This window comes from Heterocephalus glaber, unplaced genomic scaffold (genome assembly GCF_053883595.1).
Source record: "Heterocephalus glaber isolate CG9 unplaced genomic scaffold, H.glaber_assembly_v1.0 deba00001594, whole genome shotgun sequence".
NCBI lineage: Eukaryota > Metazoa > Chordata > Mammalia > Rodentia > Bathyergidae > Heterocephalus > Heterocephalus glaber.
The window spans coordinates 8,662,313-8,681,241 of NW_028258369.1; the positions used below are offsets into that span (position 1 = coordinate 8,662,313).

Below are 18,929 nucleotides of genomic sequence, written 5' to 3' on the forward strand. Positions count from 1 at the left end.
GGAAAATAATGTGCACCACAGGAGAGGATCAGCCAGAACAAGCTGTATTTAAATTCTTCCACCCAACCAGGAATTGTAAAATCACTGCACAGACCTAAGGATGAATACCAGAAATCTATAATAAATGGAAGTCACATTTTCCTTTGCATAATTTTTGTACTGTCATTACAAGCAATTTTCCTGAGATAAAAGCTTTGAAGATGTACTTTTCAGACACATTTTTCCGCACAATGATTGCTGTCTCAGAATGTCATTGCAATTTCTTACTTTTCTTGAGCTAAATTTATCCTGTTTTCTCCCTTAGGCAAATATAAATATTCCAATGGGAGCCTTTCGGCCAGGAGCTGGGCAACCCCCCAGAAGAAAAGAATGCACTCCTGAAACAGAGGAGGTGAGGACAACTTAGCCAGCAGAGCTCAGTGAGGTCTGTCTCCTCCAAAATCCTCACTAAAGGGGGATAGCAGCAAGACAGACCTGTTCTCTAGGGTGAGGGAGGGGCAAATAGTTGTGTGTCAAGAATTCAACGTATAGTGTGGAGGTATCTGGAGTTGTCTTATTCAGCCATTCAGGAAACTCCCTGTCTCTCCCCTCCCTTCAGCCAAAGCTCAGTGCCTGGCACAGCTACTTGAAGATACTGAGCTTAACTTCCAGTTGTTCATGGATTTTGTGTATCGTGGGAAGGGCACAGTCTCTCAGACGCTTTTGCCCTAGTGATAGTCACTAGATCGGCCAGTAGGTTCCTCCTGTAAACTCAGAAAGACACCCTCTCAGATGTGAAGAGGAGAATGTGCCTCAACGGGAAGGATGCATCTTTAGCTATCTGACAAGGCCTGTGAACATGGCTGTCTCTGGCTCACCCGTAGCCTCTAGAGAGCCCTTTGCTTTGCTCACAGAACTGGAGAGCACTCTGTGCACTTGTCCCACCAGACATGGGCATGTGCCTGGCACAGGGGCCTAACAGCCAAATCCTCATAAGCAGGGCTGGGCTTTGCCAAAGACAAGCAGTTGCTTGCTTGAAGTGATTTGAAGGGTATTGACGAACCCTGACTAAGCCTCCCAAATCTCTCTTGTAACTGAAATAGCATCATTATTAAGCTACAAAACAGCACATTGGGATTTTCTGTTAAATATTCCCCCTTTCTTCTGGTTGCTTTAAAAGATACAAACACGACTTAATTCTGGTTCAGCCATTTCTTAGCAGGGTGACCTTGGGCATGTGTCTTGGCTCCCCTGTGCCTGAGTCTCTTCTACCCTAAGGAAGGGACAAGAGTAATATGGTACATATTTACAGGGTTATTGTGAGGATTAAATGTGTTAGTACATGTAGCTTAGAACAGCTAGCAGTGTGCTTGCTGTTACTGTGATGTCTCCAGTGTTTGAGCCTGAATGAGCACATCAGACTGTATTGCCCCACACTGGAGAGTTTGGAGCAAAACTCAGTAGGGCATCTGGTAGTAAAGAGTTGAAAACAAGATAGTTGGAAAATGCTTCACCATTTTGCTAAGTTTTGCAAATACCCTGTGACCCCTCTCTCCCCAAAGCAAGCATTTCTCTTCTTAACACCTATTCCTGAAACTGAGAATGCTGCTATGCTACATGATTTCGCTCACACTTTCTTCATCCAAAAAATGCCTTCCATGTCTCTTCTCAATTGAAACATCTATTTACAAAACAAAAAAAGAATGTATTTAATTAGTCAAACAGGGCCACCTGGAACCTGTTTGTTCATCCCTTAATTTATTGTAATGCTCAGAATAAATTTATAGAAGAAATGGAATCTGATTTCCATTATATTTTTAAAAGATGACAGAAGATTCAGTTTAAAAATGCACCACTATAACTCTCCATTCTGAGTCAATATCCTAACAGCAAATTATTAAATATATCCCCTTACAATTTTCCACTCTTGCCACCTTACCATATCAAGTGCAAAAAGTCTTACCTTGATACATAAAGAGCACAGGCTTTTAATAAATTGAAAGGAAGATGCACAGTATTAAATAATATTATTAATCTGCATATATTCATATACTTCATTGCACATAGCCATGTAAGTGCATATAGACATTGGCTTTATGTGTTAAGTGTGCCAATACAGCACATTTGAATGTTACAAAGATAGTGACTGTGACTTACCCAGGAACTTAACAAAGAATTGGAAAAATTTTACTCTTTCATACTTCTTTATTAAGATCTATCCACCTAACAACCATGGGACCATTTATAAGTGAGGAAACATTTTTCATTTCACTGCTACACATATTTTTAAAAAAGCAACACTTTGTAGCCTAGTTAAAAATTCCTTCTCAAAGCCCAACAAGGAACATTTTGGAATACCTGGCCTCCAAGTGGATGTTTAATGAACAGTTCTAATTACTGCTTCCATATCCATGTTTATAAATGATGAGTGTGTGTGCATGGTGAAAAACAGCCAATCCTATGGCTCTGTAGTTTGGCCCAGGAAAACAGTATCTTCCAGACTTTTACAGCAGGTGTAGTCTACATTGAATTACTTTATCATTTCATGTGGGTGACACATTAGCTGTTTCATCAGCACTGTAACAGATTTAGAGAAAATGACTATAGGAAAAACCATTAGCCCTCAGTAGAAGAACAGTGCTTCAATATATTGTGTGTCTACTCATCCCCTCCAATAGGCAATTTAAAAGCATTTCTATAAAGGACATGTCTATCAAGTAATTTGGAGAAGCTTGAACATGTTCTTTCTTTAGGTTCTAACCAATTTGGGAGCCTGTGTTAGTTTGGGTCCTCCAAGAAGCAGATCTAAAGTTGGGTTTAGATGTGCATAATGTTTATTTGGGGAAATACTTGTAAGGAAAAATGGGAGGGAGCTGCAGGAGGCTGAAAGAGCCATCAGACGGTGGTGCAGGGGATGCAAGAGGTTCCGGGTGTCAGCAGAAGCAGCTCAGACTTCTGTGCTGCTCTCAGGCCAATTCTCCAGCCCTTTACTGCTCAGAGGAGTCTCAAGTCTCACTGGATCGGCCCGCCTTGTGATTCCTGTTGCACTCAGTCATTGGTTACCAGCAGCCATGGGAAAGGTGACCTCAGTGTAGTGAGGAGTGGATTTCAAGGGAAAGCAGCTGGGGCCTTCATTCAATTACTCTCCCTGCCGTAATCTGATCCAAGGCGCGTTCTCCTGGCTGCCCCGGTGATCAAATGTTCCTCTGACACCTTCCTCCTAGGGCCACAGCGAATAGGAGGACTAGACTAACAATCAGCTTGCTTCTGTAGTAATAAGTGGGAGCCACACACAGAAAATCATTATTGTTTTAGTTACTGTTCTTTGTGTGTTTAGTGTATGTACATAAAGGTATGGATTTGTGACTATTTACATTCTCAGGATTAATCAGTTAAGCAATAATCTGTAATTGCGCATTGGAGGAGCCACAGAAAAGGATGGGGTGTGGATCTTGCCTTAAAACTGTGAAAAAATATAACAGCAGTGATAGAAAACTTAAAATATGCTCCTACCCATCCTGCTCATATTCAAAGACATTTTCCTTATACTTTTTAGTTTGTTCTTCCTTCCTAAACATGTCATGGGACCAACAGTCACCACATCCCAAACAATACATTGAAAACGTTCTGGACTAAGACATTGTTTTAGGGCCAGCCATGCACTAAGGTTTTACAGATCTGTGGTATCAGGCATAGTTTGATCATATGATACCAAATTAAATTTGAAAACCTAACTGCAGGTAATTTTTATTAGTTACCAGATGTTCTAGTGTTTTCTAAGTCACATGGAAATTACTTGTTTTCTTCCTCCGACTTTATTTTACCAAACTTTAGATCTTATTGTAATTCTGAGGCTGTCTCAGTAACACAAGAGAAAATCACTGCTAGAACCACAAGGTGGCATTATTCTTATTTTAATTTTTTTCTGGTTCTTATTCATGAGCTTAGAGATCAAATGTCCTTCTTGGGGAGTTTAATTTCTTCTCCTTTTGCTTCAGGGAGCTCCTCCCACCTCAGATGAGGAAAAGAAGCCAATTCCAGGAGCAAAGAAACTGCCAGGACCTGCAGTTAACCTTTCGGAGATCCAGAATATTAAAAGTGAACTGAAATATGTCCCCAAAGCTGAACAGTAGTTGGAAAAAAATAGGTGAGTGAAAAACTAGTGCAGAAGAAGTTTGGACTTCCAGGAGCATTTATAAGTATGAAGGGCCTTCACTTTAGACCAGTATTTCTGGTACAATTTTCTGGTAAACTCAAGCTTTTGGGCTTATTCCATAACTAATTGGAAATCCGTTGAGGATGCTTCTTCACTAAGGGAGGATGAGTTTGGGAGAAGAAAGATGCGGGGGAAAAGGCTTTGAGGAGCTCTTGACTGTTGGGTCCAGGGAGCCCTCCCTCATTGTATGCTTCAGTTTCCCTGCTCAAATACCACAAGGAGCAGTGAAAGATTTCTTTAGCTAGAAGATCAGGGTAACAAGAAGCTGAACAGGTTTAGTGTGAAGCAGCAGAGACCCAGAATTCAGACCTTGAAAAAAAGTAACCCAAGTATGAGTATGGCACGCTGAGAGAACCTCCTAACGATGCTGGGTGTGGATGGTAAGGGGAGGTTCAAAGCGGCATGCTGCCCTGACAAGGTGCTCCGCAAAGGGTTTGTCATCCTACGGCCATTTTAATTGATCTATTCAATTATGGACTCCTGGCAAGGGCTCAGCCCACCTTCTATCTCCAAACTGGGTTTCTGTTAACCGGAATAGAAATTCTGTCAACAGGCTGAGTGTGGAATTGACCCAAATCACAGCTTTTTCTCCTACGAGACCTTGGAAACAAATCTACCCTTTATCTGACATTAGGAAACCCCATCATGAACACTCTATTTCCTAAGCAGATGCCTGGAGGAGGGGACTCTATACTGGGAACACAAAACAGGTTTTTATCTGGTTGATTGTTCATTCATTCATTCATTCGTCTATTCACTCATTTACTCAATGATCACTAGAAACATCAATCACTTATACCATACGCCAGATACTATGTGAAGAGCAGTCTATCAAATCCTTCTTGTAAGCTTCAGCATACCCAACTATTGCCTTCATTCTTGAAATGATTTTTGGGAGACTAATTTTCCATCTATCATGCATCCTAAAGAGGGGTATGATTTCAAAGTTAGTGCTGTTACCTACTGGTTATACTTCCTCCTACCACACCTTACAGATGGATCGCACACTCTCTGTTTGTGTTGGAGTGAAATCTTTTGATCATGTAGATGACAAAGGAAAATATTGAGGCAGGTGGGACCCTGTTATGCCTTCTCCTGTAGGCAGAATGAAGAGCAGAATGTTCTGTGTGACAATGCAATGCTTTATGATCATGTTATTTGTGTCATGCTGTGTGGACTTACTAGGACATTTGCAAGTTAGTTCTGCAGAAAAGATTTCTTTGTAGTCTAGAGAAAGAAGCCATTTTGAGTTAAAGTACAGTAGCTGGTGTTTTTAGCACAATTCCATAAAAGAACAAAGTAGTAAGAAAAAGACAGTGTATTCCATGCCCATAGAACAAATCTCTGGAACCTGGATAGGGACTAAGTGACCAGAAATGTGACTGTATGCACTGGTTATATTATTCATGACAGAATGGAACAAACCAATGACTGATGCTCTGTCCTGATTCTGTTGCCAAACTGAAAGGAAATATTCCAGTACATTTGGGATGAAGCTACAGAAGTTCCTTCTGAGAAATCCCAGAGAAGAATGATTAAGTTTTTGTAATATTTATTTATCATCACCCAACCAAGGTCATTTAGTTAGATACATGAATTTGTAATGCAAACGTTAAAAGATTTTACTTTGATGAAATCCATGTCGACCTAAATTTAACCCCAGTTTCAATTTCAGAAGAATTTGGTTTTGAAGACTCAAAGTAATGCTGTTTTCAAATGAGCTCAGAGAGGATCTTGCAGTGTTCCGTGGGAGCAGGTTTGACTCAGTGGCCTCAAATGTTTGGTTACAGGGAACAAGGAACAAAACCAACTCGATAAAATATTGAAAAAGAACCAGAGTGCCCAGAATGCATTTTTGTTACTTTATTTTCTCAGAGAAGATATTAATGATTCTTCTCTCTTGAACAAATTCTAATGTGAAACCACTCACAGAAGCCTATTTGTCTTTATTCTTACAGGAATGTGAAAATGTAAGTTGACAGAGTAATTGATCTGAATTCCAAATGAGTACAGTCATTGATTTAAGCCAAGGAATGAACTTTGTCTTGGGTAGGAGAGGTAATAAGCTGATTTGCTTTAGATGCATCTATTCTCCTGCAAATTTGAAATTTTGAGACTTCCATGGTCATGGTCTGTGGTCACAGAGGGAAGCAGTTTTTAACATTGATTGATTTAGTGAATTCATAAGGAGCAAATACAATGGACCAGTCACCACTTAGTCATTCATTGATTGGATTGATTCCTCCTTCTTAGGCCACCATTTTGTTGTCACTGACCCTCACCTTGTATTGTCTAGTTATTTGATCAAACGAATCACTGGTTTAAACATTGTGTGACTAAGTACCTTATGTCCATAGTGTCAAACACTGAAAATCATGAGACTCAAGGCTCAAAATCCATATTATAACCATGACAGTACTTTAGATGTATAAGACAGAGCAGCATCTCCTTCCAGGCGAGATCAGCGCCTTTTTTTTTTACATAGGATTTCAGAAACATTCCACAACTTGTCTCATGTCCAGAATTGTTCATGGAATTTGATTAAAAACATTATAGCACAAGACCAGAAAGACCAATGACTAGCCCATTAGGGATCAGGAATTATGACTTATAGAAAAGAATGTAGGGCCTGGACCCTATCAGGGGAACCATACCAGACAACAAAAAGACAGCACATTCCATGTCAAAACCAAGAGACATGGGAATTTCCCAAGTGGAGATCCAACCCCAGCTATAAATGGCATGGATAGGGAAGGCAAGGTGTTCAGCCACATAAATCTTGAGATTGAGCTGGCTACCATTTAATGTGGCCAAATGGTGACTTAAGAGACTCCAAGAGCCAGATGTATAGGTAAGACCATCAGCAAGGTCTGAAAACCAAGTGACCTCTGACACCCTCATGCCTGCTTGCTTGTGAAATTATTAGGACTCTCACAGGCCCACCCCCAGAAACCACTGTCAGCTTGTTTGCTTATAGCTGCAGCCGGTACCACATCATAGACGCAGGTCTGCAGAACTTATAGAACTGCTCGGGGCTGGTGTCCAGTTTTGCTCCTCCTCAACCCTCAGTTCAGACCACCTGTGCTTAGTAAAGAACCCTTGTAATTAATTCTCATACTTTGGGCACATTCTTCTTTCTGTACTAAGATATACAGATACTAAACATGGTCCGTTCTCTAAGGGTACCTAAGTCTTGATGGTAAGATAAAAAATTTCCAAAGGTACATAATTTTAGATAGCAGTTCCATGTTTCAGGACATCCTATGCTGTTTCTGACTGCCAAGTAAGTAGGAAAGATATTCAGTGTTATTACTTATAAGAAGAGGAACTCATGATGATTTGGAATCAAGGACAATTTCAAGGCAGTAGGGAGAAAACAGTTTAAACAGAAACTCAGAGATTAGCCTGTGGACATGTGAACCTTTGAGGCATCGTTAATAGCCTGATGAAACCAAACAGCTCCTCTAGGGCAATACTTCATTCACTTTTGGGATGGAGCAACCTGTCTCTTCTCTTTTTCCAGGGGCAAAAGAGTTCAGTGATAACAAAGAACTGAAAAGAAATAAAATAAATATTAAGTGGGTAACAATACAGCAATTATAAAAAAAAGAAACAGGGGCCAAGGATTTACCTCAGCGGCACTGCGCCTGCCTTGCAAGCGCAAGGTCCTAAGTTTGATCCCCAGTACCAAAAAAAAAAAAAGAAAAAAAGAAACAAAGGTAAAGCCTAAGAATAATTGTACAATTACAGCAGTGGACACTGATACAGCAGCAAATGAAAGCCCTGGGACTGATGTGGCCCCAGAAAGACATGATCATTCTGAAGTTTCAGGAGCTCTATCCTCATTGTGGGATGTTGGAGCATGACCATGCATTGTGTGGCAGGCAGGCCTTATATGATAGTGGTATATGTACATACTAAACTAGAGTCTCAGCGAAATGCAAAACAGTTTTGTGATTTGTCATTTTTCAACACATAATAATTGCACACATTTATGGGCACACTGTGGTAATTTGATGCATGCATACAGTGTGGAATGATCAAATCAGTGTAATTAGCATTTTTTATCCTTAAACTTCTGTCATTTCATTGTGTTGCAAAGCTTCAAATTCCTAGTTCTTTATAAAATATCTAATAAATTGCTGTGAACTACAATCACTGTGCTGTGCTCTAGAGCACCAACCCTATTACTCCCATGTAACCACACTGTGACACCTGTTATCCAACCTCCCTCTCTCCCCCTTCCCCTCATAGTCTCTGGTGATCACTGTTATATTCTCTACTTCTATGAAAACAACTTTTTTGTAGCACACTTTAGTTAAGATAATGAAATACTAGCCTTTCTGTGCCTGGTTTATTTCACTTAACAGTTCTATCCACATTGCCACAAATGACATGATTTTGGTGATTCTTAGTAACTCACTTAGTAGCTTTTGGCTATGTATAAAAGTGAAAGCCCATGGATTAACCCACATTTCCAATGAAGAACTGAAGAAAGAACTTGCATTTTTTCCATAAGTCTTTTGAGGTAAGCCAGTGAGCCTTGGACCATACTTTGAGACATGTCGCTGTAGGGCAATAAATGAGAGTACATTGGAATGATATGGTATTCCCTTGCACCCAGACACAGCTCTGTAATCTCAATTTAGTCTGTATCCTACATTCCACACTGACTAACCAGCCTCAGTTCTGGATTTGGTAGATTTGAAAAGAATCACTAGCATGCCCTGCTGGGGAATGAGTGACTTTGTCTTAGTGTGCTTGGGCTGCTATAACAAACAATGTAGATTAGGTGGCTAAACAACAGACTTTTGTTTCTCACAGTTCTGGAGGCTGAAAGTCCAAAATGAAGGTGCCAGCATGGTCAGGTTCTGTTGAGGGCCCTTTTCCTGGCTTGCAGACAGCTGTCTTCTCTGAGTCCTCACATGGTAGAAGTAGGGTGCTCTGATATCTCTTCCTCTTCCTTTCTCCTCCATGGGAGCCCTGCCTTCATGACTTCATCAAAACCTAATTACTTCCCAAAGGCTCCATCTCTTAATAACATGACATTAGGAGTTAAGGCTACAACATATGGGGTAGCATAGACATTCTGTCTATAACAGATCTCTTCTTCCAACACTCGGCCCTACCCTTCTAGCACCTTCTATTTATGCTGTCACAATGCTTACCATATTTGGACACATTGGTTTTCTTGTTTATATCTCCTTGATGCCATGGCATCTTAATGACTACAATGCCCCTGGTATATATTAGGCACACGATGTATAACTATAAGATGTTACTGGTACCTTGACCACAGCAATTTCGGTGTATCCTAGAAGTATATATGTTCCAAGTCCTTGTATTCTTAGATAAAATACTACTTAAAAGCAAGACTATCTTCTCTTGCAAGAGCTACAAATAACATCGTTATCATAACCAGTGAGGCTTGGACATTTAATTTTAATGTATTGATTATAATTTTATATTTCCCTGTCAAACTGAAAAATTAGGAAAAATGTCAAGTTTGGTTCATATTCCCAAGAGAGAAGAAATACGTGTAACACCAGAAGAAAATTTAATTTTCAAAAATTCCATGACTTTATTTTTCAAATAACATTTATGTCCAGATAAGACATATTTTCCAACCAATCATCCAGAGAGATGTCATCTCTGATAGAGGAGAACAGACAGGTACTCATTACTCTTAAATGTGAAATATTATGCATCACTGTCATTCTTTCTGATTCAAGGGCTAATTTTGAGAGTGTTGGCAGGAGGGCAAATTCATGTACCCAGATACTTGTGAAAAAGTCCATTTAGCACTGAACAAAAGACCCCCAAACCAAAAAAGCTGACAGAACTGAAGGGAGAAATAGACAAACTAACTTTTATAACTGAGGATTTTAATATCCCATCACTATTGGTAAGAACAACTGGACAGAAGATCAACCAAGAAGTAGAAGATTTGAACACTGTCAACCAAAGACACATAGAGAACACTCTACCTCAAAGACCTAACAGACACATATGTCACACTCTGCCCAACAACAGAGTACATGTCCTTCTCAAGTACACAAGGAACATTGTCCAGGACAGACCATATGTTGGGTCATTAAACAAGTCTCCATCAATTTACAAGGAATTGAATCATGCAAAGTCTGTTCTCTGATCACAATGGAATGAAGTTAGAAATCAATAACAGAAGGAGGTTCGGGAAATTCACAACTTATAGAATTTAAAGAACACAGTCCTAGATAAGTAATGAGTCAATGAAAAAAATATCACAAGGGAAATTAGAAAATACTTTGAGACTAATAAAAAGAAAAATACCACAGGCCAAAATTTATGAGATGCAACAAAAGTAGTGCTTAGAGTGTTTAGTCATACATGCTTATATTAAAAAAGAAGAAACATTTCAAATCAATAACCAACCAAATCAATATTAGCAACTTCATATTTGGGAAATATGAATTTTATTACCTTACAGTCAATTTACAATTAAATTTATTTGTGAATGGATATAGCATCCCTTAAAAATGATAAGGCTTGATAAGTTATATTTGTATAAACATCATAACAATGTAACAAAAACTAGAAAATAAAAATAATTTCTCAGAAGATCGCCATTTTAGCATAATACTGATGTCACTTCCCTTTAGTCTTTTCCTCTGTGTCTGCATATGGGATGCAATACAACAGAGTTGCTAACAATATGATGATGTGGGGACATAAATTAGAATTGGTCTCATTTTCTTCTACCTTTGCAACTTTGAGCTCTATATGTTTATTTTCTCATTTCATAGAAAGCAGAAAATGGTATGTTCCTCATCGGGTGGTTGTGAAGGACTCTATAGATTCTTCCATGAAGTACAACACCTGGGATGGACAATAACTCAGTGAATGGGAACTGGTCCTCCATATACTCTTTTTCTGACATGGCCACATATACATTGTACCACGTGTACATTTTTTATCTTGATTTTCGCACTACACACCTTATCAGAAGAATATTTTTTCATGTGGCTTCACAGCCTTCAGAATTGAGATGATTTATTTCTCATAGTCTTTGACTTACCAGGATTTCATAACCTTTTCTTTCTGAGAGAAGACAGAGGACTGATTTATTGATTTGCATAGAACTAAACTTAAAAACAAAAGCAAAATCTTCTCCAAATGTCTTCTCTGTGGTTTGCTGGAATTTTTTTTGTCCTCAATTTTAATGCCTTCCCTGCTTTGACCCAGTTACGCAAACTCTATTCACTTTCTCTGAAGGATGTGGTTTTACGGCTAAGATTTTTCACACTCTAGTGAAGTCACGTTTCTTTTGATTTGTGATACTCTTTTTTTTTCCTGTTCCTCACTTTTTTGGAGAAAGATGAGCTCTTCAATGGCTCTAGACTGCATCAAGGTTTTGTTCATTTGTTTTCTTCCCTGGCAAAGCTATTGTTCAAGGCCCTGATTACAGCCTGTGTGGGTGTAAAGGACTCTTGAGGGTGATTGCAAGGAACCTTTGAGTTGATTTAGGGCCATTGCTTTAAACTTCTCTTCACAGCAAACACACAGAAGCTACCTGGATGACTTCTATTAACACAGAGCCCTGGAGGGTATGGGGCATGAATTCTCAGGAGGGTGTTGGGATTGATGAAAGCTTTTAGGGAGTAGACTTGAGGCTAGAGAAGCCCATCTGTTCCAGCCAGTTTGATGGAAGGCAGAGATAACTCAGGACCAAATTCTGCAGATCTTTATACACTGGCTTGTTAATTTCCTTGGGCCAAAGGACAAGACTGGTGCATGCTCTCTCCCAATGTAATGGGAGATTTGGTGGTAATTCATATCTATTCAGTGGTTCTCAACCCAGGCTATAGGAATGGATTTTGCCCCTCAGGGGACATTTGGTAATGCCTGGAGATAGTTTAGGTTTGCACAGCTTGGATGAGGAGTGGGTTGTTACTGTCATCTAGTTAGGGAGAGGCCAAGGATACTGTTAAACAGCCCACAATGCCAGGGCAGCCTCCCACAACAAAGAATGATCTTGCCCCTACTGATGGTAGTTCTGGGAATGAGTTACCTTGATTTATCTGCTTGAAAGGCCAATGTCAGGTCTGACTTCTTACAAACTTGCATTTTTAAGCAATCAATACTGTGCATTTTACAGAAATGAAGACATTAATAAAAAGAATATAGTAATTAGTTGTCCAATATGCATACTCTCTTAAGCTCTTGCATGCTAGGCAGATGTTCCACCACTGAGTTACAACCTAGTCCCCCCCCACCCTTAAGATAGGGTCTCACTAAATTGCTCAGGATGGCCTTGAACTGGCTATCCCCCTGCCTCAGTCTCCCAAATACCTGGGATTACTGTCATGCACCACGATATAAGCTAGAAATAAGGTGCCCTTAAATGAAATTCTCTTATGAGTTGGCAAATCAAACACACTTATTATATACAGTATATATAGACTATTTCTGAGTTGTGGTATTAGGCCTCAAGCCCAACTACTTTTTTGTACAATATAATTTCATCTCAAATGTATCAGAAAGCAGTAGTTTATCCCGGAAGCGTGCCAAATCTTTTAAAATATTAATGTTAAGCATTACTAATCATCAGTATCAATATCAGCATCATTACTTTTATTGTCATCATGATCATTACCACTTGTTACATCCTCGTGATATGCTCTATACTGCACACTGTGCTTCACATACATTATCTCGCTTACTCCTTGGCTTCTCTGCAGGGGCGGTGTATACTATGAGGGCCAGTTATTTATGGGGAAATGAAGGCAGAGAGAGTTTATGTAACTTATTCCAGGTCACTCACCTTGTATATCTCAGAGTTGAGGGGTACAGTAGCATCTGTCAGACTCCACAGCCAGTCCTTTTAATCAGTATTACCCATTCCGTTCATTTAAAATGTCCTTTTAGTATATAGCCTTTGGCGATATTTTACTGTGCTGGGTCAGAGTAAAGCCAGGGAAGGTTAAAGTAACTACAGAAGCGGTCATTTGTACAACTCTCACATGCTGGCTAATTTGTTTCTTTGCTTGATTATCCATTTGTTCATTCATTCATTCGTTCAATGCTTATTAAGCATAAAGGATCTACCAGGGGCTGAGTAGATCAGGTATTGGGGATTCTAATAGGAATCTGACGGAGCATCTATACTGGTTTACAGTTGAATTGGCAAAATATTGCATGGAAGTGCAAAGACCTTGCTCTTTTTATTCTTTATTTTTTAATTTTTTTTGGTACCGGGGATCGAACTCGGGTCCTTGCGCTTGCGCAGCAGGCGGAGAAACCACTGAGCTAAATCCCCAGCCCAGCTGGCTCTTTTTAAAGGTCTTGAAAGAAAGAAGTGTTAATGCCCATAAGTATGGGAGAAAGCCTGAAAGAGAGGCTGAGAGAAAGGTGAAGGAAGAGAAGAAAAAGAGAGGAGGGGGACAAAGAGGAGAGGACCAGAAAAGCACCTGTTGGAGCCATGCTGAAGGTGGCGTGGGCTATGCCCAGCATGACACAACTGCAGCAGAGGGCGCCAGACCTCTGCAGAGCCTGCCTGTCCTCCCAGGATGAGGGGGGCTTGTCAGGCATGTCTGTATCATTTATGGTGCAGCCGTCTCTGAGCCATGAAGCCTTTTCGCTCATTCCCTCATGCTGTGTGCAGCCCACGCAGAAAACTGGGGAAGTGAATTCCAGGCTGTCTAATCAGGCTTGGCTGCATCGTGACAATGCTGCTCGTTTTAACTCCCTGCACATGCTGTGGCATTTGAGAAGAAGGAATCATGAGGAGCAAATCAAGACTTGCAAATTTAACTTGTACTCCCTTGCCACCACTCCCTCCCCATGAACTCATCATCCCACACCCTCTGGTTTAGGGCTTTATGCAGATGGCGAGGTGGTGGCTGGTTTAATCCTTGGCAGGGCTGGTCAACTGGCTTCTCACTAAGGGAAATTTCTATGAAGCAATCAACAGATTATAGTCCCTCTCATCCAGGCAGGTGGCACAAAAGCTGCTTAGAACAATTTGTCTTGACTGCTGGAAAAGCAACAGAAAGCAAATGTGCCCCATTGCTAGAAAGGCTCTGGATGCCTTTTGGAGGAAAGACGGTAGCACCTCCTCCCACCCCAGAAAACCTGCCCTGACATGGAGCATCCACAACTGAATCCTTAACAAGTAATACACATTTTCCTGCCTAGCTCTTGTCTGACTCTTAATTTTGGATACAAGTGATAGAAACCATGGGTGCCCTTCAGTTCCAGAGACAACAATTAGTTTCTAAAAACTTATCAAAGAAGTTTATTACATCCTGAGTGCTCAAAAATTCATTTATTCAGACTCCATTTCCATTTCCTAATCGTTTTGCATGTGGGCTAGTTGGATTTTATCTTGGCTGAATTAACCTTTTTCTTCACAGTGGGCATTATCAGTATGAACTGGATGTGAATGGGAAAGATTTTTTTTTCTGCAAAGGTTTATTCCGCACAAAGGAGGGGCTCAGTCCTTCTTGGCTGCTGCTTTCCTCATGGCGGCCAGCACGTTGCTCAGCTCCTGGCGCTTCCTCTTGGCTCGGATGTGCGTTCCCACCCTTTTCTTGATGAACTTGAGGGCCCGTTTTTCCTTGGAGACCTTGAGCAGTTCCATGGCGCGCCGCTCATAGGGGGCAAAGCCACACACCTCCTGGATCATGTTCCGCACAAACTTGGTGTGCTTGGTGAGGCGCCCGCGGCGGCGGCTGTGCCTCAGTTTGCTCACGTTCTTGGTCACCTTGTAGCTCTTATTGAGGCCCACGGCCATGGGGTAGCGTAGAGCCATGGCTGGTGCTCTTCAGTGGCTGTTGCAGCAGAAGCTGAATGGGAAAGATTAAAGTAATGGGTCAAGTCCACTCGTTTGTTGAGTGAACATGTGTGCATCCACTGTGCCAGGCATGACTACGTTAGAAGCAGGTGATTCAGGCCAATTTTCTTCAAGGAATTCGCAGACTAGCTGGGTAAGGATGTAAGAGGGATATTAGCACATAATGGTTGCAGCAAGAATGAAGAAGAAAGGACAAATCATAGCTTTTAATGAAGATGACGAAGTAAGATGTTACGACAGGATGGTAGAAAGTATGCACTGTATTCTACTGAAAGAAATGCTGAAGAGATGTTACTCAGGCACAGGTTCATGCCCTGGCTTTCCTGTTCCCTTGGTCTGTGATTGTTGTGTTATCACTCTGCCTTGGTTTCTTCGTCCGAAAAATACCTACCTCAAAGGGGAGGAAGATTCTGCTCCCCAGTGTAAAGGACATTCAGCAATGTCTTAAGACATTTGTAGTTGTCACACTTGAGATAGATACCATTGGTATTTCTGGGGTTGAAGCCAAAGATGGTGCTAAAATCCCACAAAGCTCAAGACAGTGCCACAATTGTCAACAGTGCCAAGGTTGAGAAACACTGAATTAGAAAGTTTGCAGCATAGTGGTGGCTATTACTATTATTAACTACTGAATGTTATCATCAGAAGGAACTTAATTTAAAGTCTCTCATTTAGAAGCAATAGAAACCGAGTCTCAGGAGCACCTGAATCAAGGTCAGTGGCAGTCTCAAATCCAAGTCTCCTGTTTCTCAGTTTTGTGCCCCTATTTTTGAGGGCAGGTAAATAGCTTTCATCTTGAGTGTTGTTTCTGTTTTGTTGGCACTGACCATGGAGAAAGGTTTGGAGCCTGAGTTCTGCAGGAGTGAGTGAGGCAGTGAGTGAGGTGGTGAGGTCAGGCTTCCTGCAACAAATTTGTCCACCTGATAGGAGGCACTGGACACTAAAATTCTGGAAAGAGAGGGACATAACTGCGTTCTACTTCCAGCTATGTTGTGTGGCACTTGTGTGGCCCTGGGCTACTTCCTGACTACTCTGAACCAAACCTATAAATAGAAATAATGTTGCCAGTCTTGAGAAGAGACCATAAAGACAGTGAGGAGACTCAGATGGGGAACCTGGGACAAGCTGGCATCCAGAAAGTGTTCTTTGCTGTTCTGCATCCGCCCATGTCTTCTGCCCTCTGCTCTCTGCCTCTTGCTTCCAAGGCCAGGAATTGGTTGATTTTTAAATGAAATACTCTCTAAAAGCATAGCTCTGCATATTTCTCTAGGGAATGAGAAGAAAGCACACTGAAAATTGAAATCCATTAATTATCTGTGACTATTATGAGCTCAATGAAGCACTTTTCAAGCATTTGGAGATACTTTCTCAGTCACCTCCAGCTTGCACCAGTTCATGAGATGATTTCCAGCCTGTAGGTGTCCCCTTTCTCCTGGAGGAGGCAGTGCAGTTCCAGTTTTCAAACCCTGTAGCAGCACTGGTTTCCGAAGCCCTTGTTTTAAAACCACAGAATTACAAGCATTTCACTTGAGCACTTTCATTTTGTTTCACTTGAGCACTTCAAGGGATTTTCCCCTTCTACCTCAAGTTTTTAAGTAGCAAATTCATCTGGTTTGTCATTTCTGATTTTTCTCTGAAGAGAATCAGTTTAAGAAATAGTTGGAGAATCAAGCACCTGATCCCTCTTCTCAAGGAAAAGTCAAACAATGGATTTTATACACCATTTTTCTCAGCATTTCAGATGGGCTTGGTGGCCAGAAAGAGGTGTCTCATCTTTCTAGTAATACTTTGTACATAGACTATTTACTATTGGATTCTGGTCCAGAAAATAAAATAGAGCCTAATCAGTCTAAACATGCAGAAGGGCCCCGGGTTTCTTCTCTACGACATCCTGTCCTGGCTTATGCCACATTCACATTGAATTTCTAACTGTTGTTACACTGCAGGAGTGTTTTGTCCTTCTTTCTCCTGTTACATAATTTGATAATTAAGTGATGTCTACTTTGCAATAAGAGTGAAACAGGCAGGCAATTACTAATATGGTTGCCAGATAACATGGCAGCCCAGAGACTTTGTGAAATGGCTGCTTAAAGGGGCATTGCAAGCCAAGAATGAGGAAACAGAGGTTTATTTGGAGTTTTATAGGGAAACTCCCTCAAATTGCAGCTTTTAACAAGGGTAATACTAGCAGTAATACTGCCAAGCCTTTGCACTTAATTTTAAGAATTCTAAATTACTTCCATGTTTATTCTCTCTTTTGAGATGAATTCCAGCAGTTCCGTGAAATCAGCAGGGCAGAGCCTGAATTTGCAGTTTGTTCTCATGTAACTTCCAGCTTCCTATAGGGTTGGAAGATTGTGATACATATTGACATCTCCCTCCAGAGGAAGTGAATTTTAAGGCTCTTGTTGAGTCAGACTTCTAAAGTCCACCTGTAGAAAATGGGTGCAATCCCTTTTAAGGGAGGGGATTAGCTACAACCTGTTCCATGGGGCTGGAAGTGAACAATTATGGGTTTGCTTACATCCAGGAGGACTTTTTTCACCACCAGAGAAAGATATCCAGGATTAATCTACCCTCCTTCCTGTATGTTTAGATATATTATAAAACAAACATATCATCTCAGCTTTTACCTCTCTTTACTGCTTTCTTGTTGCCTAATTTTATTTTGCTTGTTCTTGTTTGCAGGGCTAGAGATCGATCCTAGGGCCTTGCACATGCTCTACCACTGAGCTATACTCGCAGCCCTCACTGCCCAATTAAAAAACAATCATACTCGCTAGGGATTTAGCTCAGTGGTTACACTGCCTGCCTCTCAAGCGCAAGGACCCAAGTTCGATCCCCAGTCCAAAAAAAAAAAAAAAAACCCCAAACAAACAATCATACTTAAGTGTAACCTTCATACACATAAAAATACCACACACACACTACAGCACAACACAAGACATATTTACTCCAGGATTTGGAAATTAGGCTGAAATGTCTTCATTTCAGAAAGGCCAGATGGCAAACAAATAGATCTGTGGAAAACTTCACTTTGACATGCTCGCAAATCATCACCCTAAAAGCAAACTTTTCTGGAAAGCACTTCATCATCACCAACTGCCAAGAAATGGTGCCCTGGGCTTCACGTAGACTCATACACAAAGTTTACTGCTTGTTATCTGTCAGATGATAGAGAGTCTAGGCCAAATTCAATCCAATTATGGGGCAATTGCAGACCTGTTTCCACTGCCAGGAAAGTCCACCCAACCAACCCAGCTGGTCTCAGAGTCCTTGGATGGCAGGGGCTCCCAATACATAGGAAGACAAGCTCATGGCCCAGAAAAGACGAAACCGCTAAAAATGCTCTGGACCAGCACAGATGGCAAGTGAAACTGCATCAGAATGATTCTGGACCCTCCTTGTTGCCATCCCTTCTCAGCTGAGTCCAGCCTCAGTTTTCTCTCCTGGGTGGCACTCTTTCTCTCTAGGTGATCACATTCTGAAATGCCAAAAGGTGGCAGGCAGGGCTTTGCTCCTGTAGTTGGGGCCAATCTCCCATTACCACTGCAATTCTGCAGCCTTTACCATAGTGCAAACTGAAGCCATAGTACTTGGAAAACTGCCTCACCACTGACAACCTCATTGAACATGTGAGGAGTTAAAATGCCAGGAAGCTTGAGTTAGGTGAAAAATGAAGCTATCTCTATTAAAACTCAAAACAACTCTGTGAATTTTGGCAAGTACTTCCAACCTATGGAGATCATTGCAGGTTTACATTCTAGCATCCAATAGTGTAGTTATCCTCCAGGCTGGCTTTGCATGTATGACATGTCTATTGGAGAAGCAAGGCATTTCATATCTTTAACTGAGACCTTGAAGAGTGTGGGGGCCGAGCAGCACCAAGGACAGCAGCTG

The 18,929-nt window shown here is 41.0% G+C and overlaps 1 protein-coding gene and 1 pseudogene across 1 annotated transcript in view; one reads left to right on the plus strand and one right to left on the minus strand.

Moving 5' to 3' along the window:
• The window catches only part of Smpx (small muscle protein X-linked), a 46,433-nt gene that overhangs the window by 15,234 nt on the left and 12,270 nt on the right, over positions 1-18,929 (plus strand). The window contains exons 3-4 of the mRNA XM_004866186.4: positions 305-391; positions 3,978-4,126. Of these exons, the coding sequence (XP_004866243.1) occupies positions 305-391; positions 3,978-4,112 (222 nt within the window). The 3' untranslated portion in view covers positions 4,113-4,126. The remainder of the gene's footprint in view (positions 1-304; positions 392-3,977; positions 4,127-18,929) is intronic.
• On the minus strand, positions 14,635-15,015 carry LOC101725891 (large ribosomal subunit protein eL36 pseudogene; annotated as a pseudogene).